This window comes from Haliotis rufescens, unplaced genomic scaffold (assembly GCF_023055435.1).
Source record: "Haliotis rufescens isolate VD_foot unplaced genomic scaffold, xgHalRufe1.0.p SCAF_23, whole genome shotgun sequence".
Lineage (NCBI taxonomy): Eukaryota > Metazoa > Mollusca > Gastropoda > Lepetellida > Haliotidae > Haliotis > Haliotis rufescens.
The window spans coordinates 662,615-679,799 of NW_025963924.1; the positions used below are offsets into that span (position 1 = coordinate 662,615).

At 41.2% G+C, this 17,185-nt stretch overlaps 2 protein-coding genes across 2 annotated transcripts in view; both read right to left on the bottom strand.

The window, feature by feature from the left end:
* Positions 1 to 382: 382 nt before the first annotated feature.
* LOC124140128 (fez family zinc finger protein 1-like) lies at positions 383 to 3,915 on the bottom strand. Its single transcript, XM_046507517.2, has 2 exons — positions 3,619 to 3,915; positions 383 to 2,414 (listed from the first exon to the last, which is right to left on the bottom strand). Exon 2 carries the CDS (start codon positions 2,405 to 2,407, stop codon positions 896 to 898), a length of 1,512 nt encoding a protein of 503 aa, XP_046363473.1. The 5' UTR covers positions 2,408 to 2,414; positions 3,619 to 3,915; the 3' UTR covers positions 383 to 895.
* An 8,061-nt stretch (positions 3,916 to 11,976) lies between these two features.
* The window catches only part of LOC124140177 (serine-aspartate repeat-containing protein I-like), a 28,164-nt gene continuing 22,955 nt past the window's right edge, over positions 11,977 to 17,185 (bottom strand). The window contains exon 3 of the mRNA XM_046507593.2: positions 11,977 to 12,362. Within this exon, the coding sequence (XP_046363549.2) occupies positions 11,977 to 12,362 (386 nt within the window). The remainder of the gene's footprint in view (positions 12,363 to 17,185) is intronic.

Consider the following 17,185-nt stretch of genomic DNA (forward strand, 5'->3'; position numbering starts at 1 on the left):
AATAATTTTGTCAACTGTCAATCAACTAAATCGGGAAAACTATGTAGTTTTAGTATATATTGAATTTTTAATTACCATGAATAAAGATAACATGTAGTCGATTTATTTTATTTCGAGTTCTGTATATAATGCCTTGTAATTTACAGACATATAATTGCGCATTGCTGTCAAGTGATTTCATCACGTGTACATATTACTTCAACAACAGCAATACTACATCGCTCCTTAACCCTTTCAGCGCGGCTCTCTTCACAGTTCCGATCACGCGCACGCTTGTATCTAGCTTGATTTTAAGCGCGTGAGCCGCGCGCGCCAACGGTACGCCATCTGGTGAGCAGTGTTGGATATGCCGCCAACAATCAAGGATTGATAAAACATTGAAGACTGTCTTCATTCTCAATAATTTTAATTCATCTAAATGGATTTGATTGAACACGCAATACAATATGTGAAAGAGTCCAACATTGTTGATGAAAACACCCCACCATTTTACTCCTTGCACGTGCAAATGGACCATATTGGGGGTCAGTGTTGAAAGCACTTCTGAACATTTTAAAATATTTTAAATATGGCACCCACGAGAGATGTAATCAATTACATAGTAATGAATGGTAGAAATGTATCATCTCGATCACAATGCAGCATAATCAATTATTGCAATGGTGTCAAATGTCTGTACTTGCACAAGCCATGATGCATAACGCGACCACTAACGGTGTGCAGGCCACCAAGTCAAACATCAGATAATGTCAAACAAAAAATCACAATACCCGAGAAATCAGTCATACACTTTGACAGCAATATTGTCTCACTGTTTCGGCAACATTTGAATGAGTTCTTGCGTTGTAGTTCATCACACTGACAAGTCATTGTTCTAGCCACTCATTCAAAGTCCTTATATAATAGAAGAAATCTTGTGGAGCAAGGACGCGGCATTTGGGCCCAACATGTACGGGGAAAGAAGATTTCTTTGACAACCCAATGCTGACCCCGTGAACAAAGAAGGGCGACTCAGGAATGCCGAATGAGGGGGGAGGTTGGATTGGGGGAACATGGTACTACCCGGGTGACCGTTGGGGGTGGGGTTCTGCCCCGAGGTTGGTGACGGTGGGGAGGTACCATCGTGCAGCTTTCGCATGTGTTTCTTGAGATCAAAATTTCTGCAAAATCCCTTCCCACACACGTGACAAGTGAAAGGTTTTTTATCGTTATGTGTGTGCATGTGAAATGTAAGGTTGTATATCTGGTGAAATGCTTTATTGCAGATCGAACATTTAAACTGCTTCTCGGAACTATGTGTAAGTTTATGATTCTTGTAATTGCCTTTCTGGTGGAACCCTTTCCCACAGAACTCACAGACAAACGGCTTATAGCCCTGGTGAATTCTCATGTGTGTGTTCAAGGTAGAACTCCTGTTGAACGACTTTCCACATGTGCTGCATTTGTGAGGCTTCTCTGAAGTATGGATGATTTTGTGTCGACATAGCGTACTTGCTTGACGGAAACCCTTTCCGCAGATTTTGCAGATGAACGGTCTGGCGCCTGTATGCACGGGCATGTGGCGAGTGAGATTGTAATGTGCGTTGAACACCTTCCCACACTCGGGACAGGTGAATGTCTTCTGGCTCTTGTTAACAGGCTTCTTCAGTCCGTTACTATCGGGACTGCTGCCATTGTTGTTCGGTTCCACCTCCTTACTCTCCGGCTCCTTATCAAAGCTCTTGTCCTTATCGCTACAACATTCCTCCTTATCAACTTTCACAACCTTCACCTCAACTTCACACGGAGAGATTTTCGGACTTTCTGCAACTTTCTCCCGTGTAAACAAACTGTCTCTGTTTTCCTGGACAACAAATGCAGACCTCTGACCAAGCGGTTTACCCTGCGACAGTACATGAGGGACCCCCGAGAATTTCAAGAGATCCAGATTTGAAAAAAGTCGGTCTTTATTTGGCGAGAGGCTGGATTGATGAAGAAGGGAGTAATTTCTTAGAAGCTGCGCGTGGTAGTCCTCGTAACTGGACCGCGCGAGGTTGGAGAACACTGGGTGATAGAGGGGGTACACCTGTCCAGGCTCGCGTGCATCCCGGGGGATATTGAGAATGCCTGACCGTCGCCCGTCCCCCATGAGAAAATTATTGTAAGCCGCCTGTTGGTAAGACGCTGTTAGAAGGGCAGGGTAGGAGAACCCCCCTCCTAGATCCGACTTCGGCTCAGATCGGGGCACTTTCCTGAACGCTGGGACGCGTTCAGGGGATGGGGGTCTTTTCTCGATCACTCTGGTTTTCTTAGGACTCGGTTCCATGATTTTGTCGATTGAGAACGCCAGTTTGGGCTTGCTGCCCTCGCTCCTGGGAAGCTTTGTGGGTGGGGACGGAGTCCGGGGGGTACACAAAACTGTGTCCATTCTAGTGCTGAAATTAATGTAAACCAAATCAGTATAAGGTGATAAAAATCAGGAGGTTAAATTAGTGTGGACACATACTGCACACGGGTTTTGTAAAATTATCATTCATGCAAAATAAACAAATAATTTAGGGACTGTGTATCAGCGAAATATAATAATCAACAACTAAAATGGCACAAGAGCACAAATGATTCAGAGTCGTTCAAATAATTCGAACTGTATAAATCAGAAAATTGCAAAAAGCGGAACACAACGCATAAATAAGCAAGTACAACCATTCAGACAATTTCCTATTTATCCTTCAAATAACACACTCCTTGTGTAATAAATCGAAATAATTTCGTCGGAAAATACAGAAGATCTATTGGAAATCAACATTATAGTCCGAGATATTTTTCATGGACTTGTGGCTCTTTCATGATTTAAATTGAGCTATATTTAAAAGTATTTGTACATCTGTGATCACCCAGCAGTTAGACATTAATTATTCATGGCAAACTACAAACATTCATGTCCCGTTTAACGGTGACGGCCGTCAGACCACTTAACTTCAAACATACATAAAAATCACGGAATACCCTCGATATTTAGTTTATTTAATGAATCAATGTTCGTTCGATGATAAAGAAGCGGTTATGTTGCTTGTTGGGGCTGATATATTCAGCCTTATGCTCCGAATATTTTTCTCAAGAGACAGTAGATTTAAAAGAACGAATGTCTGGGTTTTTTAAGGTGTTATTTTATGCTTTCCGTTATACTTTATGTCACTGAAACGTCAAAACAGACCCTGCTAAAGATTCATCAAAACATCATCATTGTTGAAATAAGAAAATCTTCGCTTAGGATCTAAATTGACACATAAGATTCATTAAAACATATAGACTGCAACAACGGCTATAGCGCATAAATATTATTCTTAAATACAACAAAACATTATGCCTAACAGAAGCAGAATTAGGAAATAAATGACTACTGCAGTATTTACTTTTCTCATGTATTTCCAAAAAATAGAGTGGCCTCTCTCTCAACAAACAAATGATTAAATGGAATCATAAACGAAGTACAAGCCCACTTGGAATATCCTCATGTCTGCTCTTTTTTAAAAATAAAAATGAATACAGCATAAATAGGATTTATGAATAGTAGGATGGTTGGGGAAATATGTAAGAATTCAACACTAACTTAAAATGACGAACATTCATGACACGTACCTTTGTGTTGTTAGTGGGTTATAGTCATGGGCTGTGAATCCACAGAAGGCTGAAATCCTCCAAAGATACCACGAAGGGGAAAGGGGAACAGACCCTTGTTCAGGTGAGCGTTCACTCTGGGTGAGGGGAACGAATATCCTTGATGCTCACTCTCTGAGCTCCCTGTTCGGTTTTTAACGTGTCGGTAGCACTTGATATGATGAAGAGGTCAACTAGCTCTGTTATATACCTGCCCAGTTTCCCTCCTTCGGCACTTAATGCCTTTCGTCACTGCTACCGGTCGCTGTCAGCTTCGTGATAGGTCAACATACGACCAACTTCCACATCAACACAAGTGATCAGTGTTGCCAGTCAACTGGCCAATCAGATCGCTCGTCTAGCGGTAGGCACTATACCAGTTCGCCAGTGAATCAAGGCTAAGCGACAGGCGGGGCTTTAAGCCAGGGGGCGTGGCCTCCATACAAGTCCGAAAATGACAGGCGCTTAACGCTAACAATGCTCTTGTATACATGCTTGGGCTTCTGGTGTCGACTTGCTCACGGATTAATATTTAATCGAGGAAAATTCTCCCAAGTATTGGTCGTAATTATGCTGATCGGTTCACCACCATGCGCGACGTTATGCACGCTCCGAGCTGAGAATCATCACCGACGTCGCTGTAAACTTCATCAATCACACGGTCTCAAATATTTTAATGAATTAAACCAGTCGCGTTTTAATTTTAGTAATTCATCTGCAATTAAATTTTCCGTACTGGGAAAATTTATGTTTTACTGATTGGACCCCTATCGGTCGCCCATTTGGGCAATGAAATAAACCACGTACCAATTTAGCCTGATTGGGACCAGTGGATGGTTGGGGTTGTGTATCAATACCCAGCTAAAATACATTCATCGTTCATACTGTGCATTTCGTGAGCGAAAGCTATTCATCAATTTATCCCAACAAATTGACTGTCATCGCAAAATATGAACCCGTCGTGGCTTGATCATGAAAAGCGAAAGGAGGACCGATCAAGCTGCCAATGTGATGAGTATTTAATGTACTCTATAACCCATGTTGCTCAATTCACACCGATTGATATCTATAAATATTTATTCGCTATAAAATCAGCTTTCACCTTTTATCTAAGGATATATACTCTGCGATTTTCTAGCTCGCTTCCGAAAGCAAACCAAGTGATGTGATTGACAAATACATTTTAACCGAATGTGTGTCGTGCAGTTGGTGCAATATATGGCTATAAAAGCTTGCTATGTCAGTGAAATCGACAAGAGTTATTTGACGTCCATCATCTGTGCACACAAGCTCGCGTCATGTCACCTGACACGCTCGTACATCAATGTACATTTCACCGCCGAGCGAGGTTAAGCGATTGCACTGTGATATATGTGTTAGCGATGGATATTAGATATCAAACGCATTTTGTTTATATACGCTTTGGTCATTTTGTTGGTCGATATAAGCATCATTTATAAGCGATAAAAGGAATTTAATAAACGGGGATAAAAGGATTTCAAATATAATGCGATTCATCCAAAGTGAAGGATCGGTATCTGAAACCTATCACTCAACTTTGGACATGGACATCGCACACTTTCAATTTACCGCCAAGATAAAAAAAATACTTCATAGATTAAAATTTAGTTAAAAGGGCAAATTAATTTCATGTCAATGTAAAAATTGTACTTTGCACACACAAATAACATGTCACACGAATGATCGTTTGTTGTTTATTTGGTGAAATCCGTATCTGTAAACAAAACATGTGTTATATGTACATCTTCAAAGTGTCTTAACCCAAATGTCATATCTATTCATCACTGAATGTACATTTTACAACAGCATAGTGGCAACACATTCTTGCCCAGAGAAGGCGTGATCGCCTTTCATAAGGCAACAACGGCGGCACCTATGCTTTCCGGCTTACGGTCTGTGGGGTGAGGCCGTACTCAGCGGGTGGGGTGGGGGAGAGCGTCAAACCTTGCAGCATGAACTTACCCGTGGTTGGAGCGGATTTCACCATCAGTGCTTCCGCTACCAACACAAAGACAATGTTTTCAAACAATATCTCTCTTTATCCCAAATATGGCATCATATTTCAATTCAGTCTGTTGTTAGCGTTTGATATTTAAGATCATATCTATTTAATCCAATTTTAAGAAGAGTTTTAATTTTGGTGATAATATTTTGTAATGTGAATTTCTGCTTCTGCATGCATATCAATTCATTTGTGAAAATGAAAGCCTCTTTCGGCGAAGCATGCTATTTTCCTAACAGTTGTGACAAAACGTCATCAAGAACACAAGTATGGAAGATTTACTAGGAAATGAGAGTCATTGCTCTCAGTTTAAATGCAGTTTTTCCTCTCTCAAGATTAACATCCATGTCAGGAAAATTACACGTGGATAAGTTGTCAGTGAAAATGTGGGGCATATCTAACCGGAAGTGCTGGAAGACATACATGTATGCAGATTTGCTGCTACCATTTTGAGTGAAGCAACATCTTCATGTGTTAATGTGTGGCGGGGATGAGAGATGGGGGCAGAGGTAGTAGTAGTAGTAGTAGTAATAGTAGTAGTAGTAGTGTTTATTGTTTAACGTCGCACTCAGCAATATTCCAGCTATATGACGGCGGTCTGTAAACAATCTTGACCTGACAAACCAATGATTGATATTGTGAACCACGCTGTCGGTGCACGATGACACACAATCAACCAAGTCACCCAGCGTAGTAGTAGTAGTAGTCATAGGAGTAGAAGATTCGTAGTAGTAGTTGATTAGTTCTGGTACTAGTAGTAGCAGTAGTAGTAGTAGTAGTAGTAGTAGTAGCAGCAGCAGTAGTAGTAGTAGTAGTAGTAGTAGTAGTAGTAGTAGTAGTAGTAGTAACCCATGTTTGATTGTAGCTAAAATTAAAACAAATCAGAATTGGTTATTCGATGGTGATGTATATAAGATACGGGTATCATAGTTGTATATTTGACCTTAAGTTTGGAGTGTTACGCCGACTATTTTCAACCTTGTAACGTTTTGATAATATTTGTAACTTTTGGTCAAATCCAGTTTTCAAGTGTATACTATTTTTGCCCGGCCGTTTACGTTAGGTTTCAAATATATTATTTGGGGGATCTATGTCAGGCCAGAATCTCTCCAAGTGTGTAATTAATTATATGTAATCGAACTTTAAAGGGCAGTTAATGACATTCACGTCATTATAATTTCACACAAGTACATAAAATGACATTTTCACTGACATTAACCGTCGCCTAAAACATTAGTGTTTAAATTCTGAACTGAAACGCAAGTTCTCAACGATTTGTCTTTAAATCACGCCGGTTCCGGGCGAACGGGGAGCGATTAGGATACACCGGGTTAAGAGAGTTGCATGTGAAATATTCATAGCTAGTCAACGAATTCAGTCATCGCAGGCGAAACAAATACAATAGCTTGTTAACCGTCCCGATCACAAGAACACTGAATTATGCAGGTATAATCGCCGACTACCAACGCGGAGTGATGGATGCTTGGTGGTGGGTGAGTGATGGGGAATGGTGTCTGGAGAGGGGGGGGGGGGAGGCGGACAATTCACGGACGGGGGGTCACTTGAGCGTTACAGTAACGCCACGCGCAGATGATAAGACCATGTCTGTTGTAATGAATATTTAATGAGAAAATACATTCTTTGAGAGAAGCGCGCATGGCTTGTACTGTCAATGATCAAATAGATTTGGTAATCAATTATTTGATGAGTGATTGTCTTCTTCGATTTTGATATAAAGGGAAGGTACCCCCGCGTTACTCAGGCGGGGTTACTACAAAAGAGGACGCTACTTCCCCCCAGCCTCAAACGGAATTGGTAACAACTTGTACCGCTAACTAAACCGCATCACACGGAATACATCAGTTAAATGTGTATATATCGGTAAACGAGTTTGAAGAAAAATAAATATTTTATTTGTTGGGACGCTTCTTGTTATAACTGTAAACGTTCATTTAACACCTGCAGACGCTATCTTAAAATTAGCGGTAAAAACATTAATTGTTTTTTAAAATTTAAAACGAATCATTCAATTACCAAATTTACTCTGTCTACCAGAATACCAAGTTATTATCGGTCAAAAATATTCAAACAAAAATGGTGATTTTGTTTTTACCCCAATTTGGACAATATTTAAGCTACATCACACCTGTGCACCTAAAATGGGATAAATACAAAAAATGAGTCAATAGACATTTAACCATTTTGACTGCACCACGAACGGGTTATGGTGCAAACAGACCACCAATCAGAGTCAGGGAAAACAGGAATTTGAACAGAAAATAATTCTGGAGGGGCTATGTATATCATAATCAGACATGTCACTTTACGGATATGTTATTGTTTGTTTGTTGTTTAATGCCGCACTCAGCAATAGTCCACCTATATGACGGCGGTCTGTAAATAATCGAGTCTGGACCAGATAATCCAGCGATTGATATCATGAGAATCGATCCACGCAACTGAGATACGATGACATGCATCAGCCAAGTCGGCGAGCCTGACCACCCGATCCCGTTAGTCGCCTCTTACAACAAGCATGGGTTGCTGATGACCTGTTCTACCCCGGATCTTCACGGGGGACAAGCATGGGTTGCTGATGACCTGTTCTATCCCGGGTCGTCACGGGTAGTACGGAGATGTATATGAAAACACTTTCTTCATGGAACCAATGAAGACAGTTTGTGCACACCGTCGCATCAATCAATGCACAAAGCGACCTTTGTGTTAAAACAGTGGTAAAAATATGTTAAAGTATCTCCACAAAACTCCACAAAATTAACTGTTATGACGCTCGTACTTCAAATGCTTACGACAGTCTTTGAAGTAAAGCCGCTTTTTTTATATGGTCTCTAACAGATTGATATGTGTCTCACACGTCTTAACAGAGAAAAGATTTATTTAAATCACATGTATGATAAAGGTAAAACACGCATGTTGGTGCCTCCTCATCTTATTATCATAACCGGGAACACGAAGTGGTCCAGCCGTGCGAAGTTGCATGGCGAAATCTTTGATCTTGGTTTCGAATCCCAGATCCGCTGTGGTGTTTCTTGCTTTGTCCGCGTTGTCGTGGGTTGAGAACAGGTCTTCAGCAACCCAGGCTTGTCCCCCGTGAAGATTCCGGGGTAGAACAGGTCTTCAGCAACCCAGGCTTGTCCCCCGTGAAGATTCCGGGGTAGAACAGGTCTTCAGCAACCCAGGCTTGTCCCCCGTGAAGATTCCGGGGTAGAACAGGTCTTCAGCAACCCAGGCTTGTCCCCCGTGAAGATTCCGGGGTAGAACAGGTCTTCAGCAACCCATGCTTGTCCCCCGTGAAGATTCCGGGGTAGAACAGGTCTTCAGCAACCCAGGCTTGTCCCCCGTGAAGATTCCGGGGTAGAACAGGTCTTCAGCAACCCAGGCTTGTCCCCCGTGAAGATTCCGGGGTAGAACAGGTCTTCAGCAACCCAGGCTTGTCCCCCGTGAAGATTCCGGGGTAGAACAGGTCTTCAGCAACCCAGGCTTGTCCCCCGTGAAGATTCCGGGGTAGAACAGGTCTTCAGCAACCCAGGCTTGTCCCCCGTGAAGATTCCGGGGTAGAACAGGTCTTCAGCAACCCAGGCTTGTCCCCCGTGAAGATTCCGGGGTTGAATAGGTCTTCAGCAACCCAGGCTTGTCCCCCGTGAAGATTCCGGGGTTGAATAGGTCTTCAGCAACCTATGCTTGCCGTAAAAGGAGACTATGATTGTCGTAAAAGGCGACTAACGGGATCGGGTGGTCAGGCTCACTGACTTGGTTGATGCATGCCATCGCATCCCAATTGCGTAGATAGATGCTATTGATGTCAATAACAGGATTGTCTGATCCAGACTCGATTATTTACAGACCGCCGGGGAGCTGGGTAGGTTATATAACAAAGGAGCACTCATTAAGATTCTAGCCCAGTACTACTAATAAACCGGTACTGGGTTCGTTGTTAATAACGAAATTGTTTTGCTATATTTGACTATAGCGAATTAATTCATTGTTCGTCCGAGTTGCATCATCCGTGTTTCATCATCCCAAAAGCTTGTAGAGATAACCCACTTCCAATGCTTCTAAGTTTATACTAACCAACAACCCTGGGACAGGACTGGTCTGTATAGTTTGTCCAAAAGAAAAAATAAATTGTTCCAGAAAATATACTGGAATGCGTGAGTTTGGTTTAACGTCCCATTTAGCAGCAATCAGTTATATCACAGCGTGTCAGAAAGGGAAGAAAGCCAGAAGTGATGTAGGTGTCATAGTTTTACCGGCACGGGTTTGGTACTAGAAACATATCCCAGGCGAACTGGGATTCGAACCCACAATCACAGGTTTATGACGTGCCCATGGGGCGCAACTCTGCACCGCGAATTGCGGCGCCTTAGCATGTGGGCCATACAGGAAATATTTCCTTAAGTGAAACAATTGTACGTCTGGATGCAGTGACCGAAAGATATATTCTGTCTCTAAAAAGGTTTCAATACATCACAAGACCGGTCCCTTCGTTCGGTACATGCATTCAAACCTCGAATCTGACGGTGCCATAATGTATGGTTAACATCAAAGTCCACCTCCCACGATTAAAATGACTTGTTTAATACTTCATAATAAAATTACATCGCTGACGCATTTAAAGGTTTAATTTCACAACATATGCGCCTCCGCGTGAAGTACTGTACCGTATCCCTAGAAAAAACAATCTGAAATTATGCTATAGAGGAAAATTGTTAGAAGATTTCCATTTATCGACAAGGCTCGCGTTACATTCCAACGCAAACAACACACCAAAAAGACCAATTTTCGATCGCATTTATTCATTCATGACCGTATTCATCTTCTTCAATAACCGATGCCAGATTAATGTTTTCAACACACTGTCACTGTATCAAGACGAAATATAGACAATCTGTTGGGTCAATTAGCAAATCTGCTCTTTTAATGAAAACTTTTGAAATGTAAACCCAACCACGTCGGCCGCCGCTTGGCCATTCTGCGAGTGTGTCGCAGTCACGTGCAAGCAGTGCCGCCATCTGCCGGCAGGATCGAGGGACTTCGTGTCAACAGCGCCATCTAGCGGGAAGCAGGCCCCGCGCCTCTATTGTATTGGGGAAGGGGAATAGCCAGCGATTAGATCAACACACCATATGGAAAGCAGAAAAATTAATTTTCTCCAAGTCCGAAACGTTTAGCCCTCTCTTCACAGCCGACTGTTTGCTGGTCTTGTTCTCACAGCGAATAACACACAGGAGTTGATCGCCATATAACACCGGCTATTGTCATCGCAGTTGACATTAATGAACAGTTAAGTTAAGCTGTACGGGATCGAACATGGTCGTCGGCCGCCGGGGCAGTGTCTGATGAGACAGGATCTTATTACCACTTCAATAAAAGGTCTTTTATTTTATCCTGACGCGTTATAATGCATAAATTATGCGGTTTTATGCCAGCGTTTTAATGAATATTTGTCTTTTTTCTGTCATCGAAAGTGACGCATTTTCTTTAAATTAACATATTTACATGGCCGAATCAAGCTCATGTTGTGAGGATGTTTCTTTCAAAATATTATCTAATTTTATCAGTTAATTTTGAAATTGTTGTTTAATGTAGAAGTTGATTATTCATAAAGAACATTTAATGAAATTATATCAATCCGCCAGTCTATTTAAATATACAGTTTAATTATCAACCGAATTTCTGTCGACATGCTTTAGTTGATGAGAGGTAAATAAATTCAAATGAGATTGATTGATATTTAATTATTCCATTACGCATTTGCACTGATACTGCTCCACATTATTCTAAAGGTCCTTTGTGTCACTATGACAAGAGCATATCTCCAAGTGCTAGCTAAATCATATACTTTGTGTTTTTAAAATATGGATATTTTAACACTGCGGACGTTATTTAGAAGAGAAAAAGAGAGAGTGTTTCTATAGGCATTTCCGACAGATAACAGTCATGGAATACAAGTTTTCACTCTCTCTTTACCAGCACATTTTCCGTATCATTGAGGATGTCGGTTTAAAAAGAGATGTCAAGAATGGTATGAACACCTATGCTATGTTGGCTTGTTTTAGGGGCATGTTTGTGGGGCAATGTTTTTGGGGAAATGAAAAAAACAAGTTGATCTTCTTCGGTAATTTTCTCATTTCTTTCTTTTTAATAATGTATCTGTATCTGCTAATTGCCACATTTCTTGACTTTCATAATTGGGCCAGTGGATGTATTCTCGTGCTTTCAAAGTAATCAATTACTAACAATCAAGCAGTTGATGTAATATTATTGGTAACGGTTTTGAAATGTTGTGGTAATAGTCAACGATTGAAAAAAACGGTTCTATTGCTGTTCATTATGGGCGTCACTATTGTTATTATTATCCTCGTCGTCATCGCGATCATCATCAACATCACCATCAGCGTCCATATTGTCATCTTTAGCGTCCTGGTCGTCATCGTAATCATTAACAGCATCACATCGGCGTCCTTGTCATCATCGGCGTCCTTGTCGTCGTCATCATCAGCGTCTTTGACGTCATCATCAGCGTCTTTGACGTCATTGTGATCGTCACGAACATCACTATCAGGGTCCTTATCGTCATCATCGGCACCGTCGTCATCATCAGCAGCATCACTATTGGCGTCCTTGTCGTCGTCATCACCATCAACATCACTATCAGCGTCCTTATCGTCATCACCGACGTCTTGTCATCATCATCATCATCATCAATTTACCACCATTCTGCTGGAGAGAGATTGAAGAATTAGTTTGTTCATTGTCAACCGGTAATAAACTTTCAAAAAGTGAGTAATTATCTAAAAACTGCGTACTGCGATCCTTCCAATCTGACACATATGGCTGACACAATGACATGCCTCCATTGAGACCTACAAGGGTGAAATAAACCACTCTTTTGGTAACGTGGTTGAACTATTTGGCAAAAACTGAACACGATCAGCCCATGTATAAGCAATTCCACGAAATCACACCCATTCTCATTCTTGAACTATCAGAATCAAAGCCCATTATTAATCCTGGCACAGTCAGGCTGGTTAGGCTCCTCATCAGCCCAGGGCCCTTGCCCCCTCTACACGCAGCCCAGACAGCGAATGGGACTTCTCCCAGGAAGCGCTGCCTAGTCAAACCCACCCAGAACGTTTCGGAGAATGTGAAGACTCCCCAACACTGCAGCCTTCTGCATTACCCAGATTGTCAGAAGGGCTGTATTCCTGGTAACCAATCCGAGTACTCTCCCAGTGTCAGTCAACAGATTCGGAGGTACCAAACCTAAGGCACCGAGAACAATGGGGAGTCGGACAACTTGGTATTTTGGATGCAAGCGTGGCATTTCAGAAGCGAGGTCCGCATGTTTGTCACGTTTTTCCTGAATCTAGGCAATCACATTAGTGTCAAAAGGTTCAACAAATTCAATGATATTAATGATTTGATAGGATTTATCAAAAAGGACAAGTTAGGTTTGTTGGCCTGGATAGGTCTGAGGCCGTATACGGGCCTATTCCAAAGAATATTATGTTTATCATTTTTCCATGACGCCCTCTACATATTCTGGGTCGTACCATGGACTGACCTCTATGTCAAAACCACAAGCATGGCGAAGACGGTAATAAAAGGATCGAGCCACTCCACCATGTCGCTTAAGATAATAATAATAATAATAATAATAATAATAATAATAATAATAATGTCGATGAAGACGACGATGACAAGTAGAAGAATAATAATGTGTAAGTGTCTTAAAACGATCGCCATGTATTGGTTACATCAACATGGTGACCCTATGGGCTCTGTTGAGAATAGTGTCCCTTAGCTGCCGGGATGCGCTGGGTTTGGGTTCGAATCCCAGAATCATTACGAATACGATCCTTGATCTATTCGGCCGAACAGTTTGTTCACCAAAATAGGACATATCTACAGCATTCATGTCATCACATATTTAAAATAAGCCATCGTCATGTAACTGAAATACTGTTACAAATGCGGAGTTGAACTCCAAATACCTGACTACATAAAACCAGAACCATGACAGCCACACAGAACTTACAACGATGAATTAATATGACCAAATGTTCCGCTCCAAGGAACTCCGTCGCAACTTCACAGGTATTTAGTCAAGGAGTGAAAGTGCAAACTGACGTCACGTGACACTGTCAGCGCACCTGGCGGGAACTTCGTGAACTACAATGTTCGACAATGAAGCCAGGGTTGCCGTGGTTAGGTCTGTGGTTTGCTTTATCTGCTGTGAATGAGCGGTTAGGGGGCGGGGAAGGGAGGGCAACATTCGTTATTTCTTTCGCAGTCGTTTTGTTCACTTTTCTGACACTTGTGAGAGTAGGGAAGCGTCTTTTCATCTCCTTAATTGTTTGTTGTGTAAATGTACATTTCGGCAGAGATGGGTCTTTTTTATTGCCCCCCATATATGCCTATTTGGGACCTTTCCACCTGGATGTGAGAAGTAAAATGGGTATTCAATAGACACAAATGTTTCTCTAAATGCAAAGACGTCTTTTCAGCGATCATAAAGGCTGCTCCTGTTATGACGATCGAGAAACGAAGCGAAAAAATTGAGGAGCAATATCAAAAAACGGATTGATTTAAAAACAATTAAAAACATTAACTGAATTAAAACCGATTAAGAGTTAAATTAATTTCATTCACAACCCAGTACTTGTAATTCTTATAACAGAGATGAAGAGTGCCCAATTGCCAGTGGTGTATGACTCCGTGTTTTAAAGATGCATGAGCCTTATATAACATGGGCTAGATTAGATCGTAATTGTTCGGCCAATTTAATTTTTACAAAACTTAGGCAAAAGAATCTCCACGCCCACCATACGGATGTTGTAATCGTGAATGGTTGTGTCGTTTTCCATCATTATAGACAAATTAACACAACCTTGTATAACAAGTTCCCTTTTGCCGACTGTATTCTTGCATTGACGTTGTTGACGTTATATCAATTCAACGCGGATTTTAATAGAGAGTTTATATGAAACTTATATAGATTCCCTGATTTGTATAATTACATACAGTATTATCGTTTGATATGCTCAAGGTGAATTTTTTAAATTTTAGCATAATATTTCATGATTCAAGATTTTTTTCGATATTCATTTAATCTAAACACATACGATTTCCATGCAGTAAAGACATAACTGTTTAACGTAGGATGATTTAAGACCAGATCTTGTCTATGGTCAGTTGCCGAGGTTTTATAGCACACAACTATAGCTAGCACTTAAATGTCATGACCATGTTTTAAAAAAATAGTTCCATAGAAATTACTGAGAGAAAAAAATAAAACTAGAATCTATTTACATGCTATCTTTGGTAATTTGTACTGGTCAGATAATTGCGCACGATACACATGAACATTTTGTCAATTCATGCTATCATTTGCGAACTTGTGAGGGCCCAGTCGTATAGCCAACAGCACGGGGATTCAATTTGCTAGGTCGAGTTGCGTCTATTAGGCGTGCCAGAAATGTGTGATGATGGGTGTTAATCCGATATTTCTTCATGATTTTGTTTCTCGGTTTGTCAGCACCTCATTCGTACTGCAGGTTTCACCAAACTGTCGAACGTCTTAAACCTGCATCACGTCGGGTTTCCCTCCCACATTAAGCTGACACGCTGTGATATAACTGAATTACTGGTTAAAGCGGCGCTAAACACAACTCACTCACGTTTAACACAACTGCAGTCCCTCTAACGTCCCACAATTTAAAACTGCTTTAGGTTTACATTTCAAGTCTTGTTTGCATTTTCACGTATGAAACAAGGGCTTTCTCTTCAAAGCAAAATTTTATTTGGTTTAGTAACGTTTAGTATATTACAATGTCAACGTGTTCAGTAATATTTCTCCGATGATGCTTTAAATACCAATCTATGACTTTGAAAAAATAAATAATCTCGAAATTTAAAGGACTATAACATTGGTAAAGCTATGTGTAATATTTTTAGATCATATACATGCCATACTTTCTTTCACGTTATTCAATATATTTACACTTTTAAAAAGATCTGAAAGGAGGATATTGATGTATAATTTCACCAGCTTCAGCAGCTCACTAAGTCCCGCGAGTGGCTTTAAAGAACACGATTTAAGCACACGTTAAGTTGTTTGCTTCTCGGAATCCCGCTTTCCTTGTCAATTGGGTTCTCGTGTTGAATCACGGGTGTATTTATCATATTTTACCTCGATAGTGTTTATGTTTATCTTGCCTCAAGGCTAATCGTTGCTGACATGTATATACATAAAAGCATGTCGAAATATATTTACTTATCACGAAACGCTGTCTACGATCGCCGATCCCCGCAACATAATGATGGCATTGACAGCGAAGCACATTTCAATTTCCAAACTCCACGCATTCAAAGTTGAAGTTATGATTGAAAACAGTATGTTCATTTTGTAAGCGTACAACTTGGAAATCGACTCAGTGGGCGGGTGCATTTAGGAACGCAGTTTCGTTTGGATAAACACTTGGCCGAATAGAACATATACCAGAGTTTAGCGACACAAGAGCGTATTCACCTTGTACGGTGTAGCCTGCAGGTGTGCGTTCATGCTCCTGTGTTTCGTCGAGCAGATAAACTCCATCTAAGCCGTGCCTGAGTCAGTGAAAACTGAACAATTACTCGCATAGTTTAACACTACAAGCTTTCCAGACCACCATGTTTATCATAGAGCGATGTATACTGCTTAACAATTACCTTGTCAGGCCAGCGTCTCTAACCCCCCTAAAGAACTCCCCATTTCCCCCTCCGTTGCCTCTTCACACACAGCTCGCCCTCTTTTTCTTCTTCATACTCGGGATGACGAGCATCAAGAAAAGGCGTACAGAATTCAGCTCGGCAATCGACCGTCACTCTCTTTTCATAACTCCCTCGGCTAAAAGGTTTCACGGTAACGAAGAGGGTGAATTAAGGAATACAGGTCTATTTCACGAGTGGCCGAATTTACAAGTGTTCCGCACTGGTTTGGCATTATGGCTCCTGGGTCGACTTCATGTAGCTTTGTTGATCATTTGCAGATTGAGATGAGAGCTGGCTTTTAATGGACGTAAACAGACTAGAATTAGTCCAGCTCTTTGTCTTTAATAAAGGGCGTGATTGTCGTAATTTCCCCAAGTATTGTCGCAATTTTCCGAGGTATTGTTGTATCAGCAGGTGCACTCCGAGACCCGATCTGATTGACATTGGCGTAATGACCCGAGCTTCCCCCGATGCTGCCGGACATATGGACAGCAGAAATGATGGGAAACAATTAACTATGACAACTAATTGTTATTACAATAACAATACCGGACGACACGATCGTGGTGTTTAACATCAGTTCCTGCTACTGTTCTGTCGGGGCTACTTGATTGATGATGAGTAGTGCTGCAAAGGGATGTATAGTAATTACTGGATTAGACCGTTTGGCGTTGCTGCCCAGTGAGGGTAGTGCGTGTGGCCACCATTAAATAAAATCAAGTAAGCGTTTGATGATATATAATTCTTCTG

What these genes read in the sequence shown, in the direction of transcription:
- LOC124140128 (XM_046507517.2), bottom strand. Translation starts at nt 2,407, where the DNA reads ATGGACACAGTTTTGTGTACCCCCCGGACTCCGTCCCCACCCACAAAG.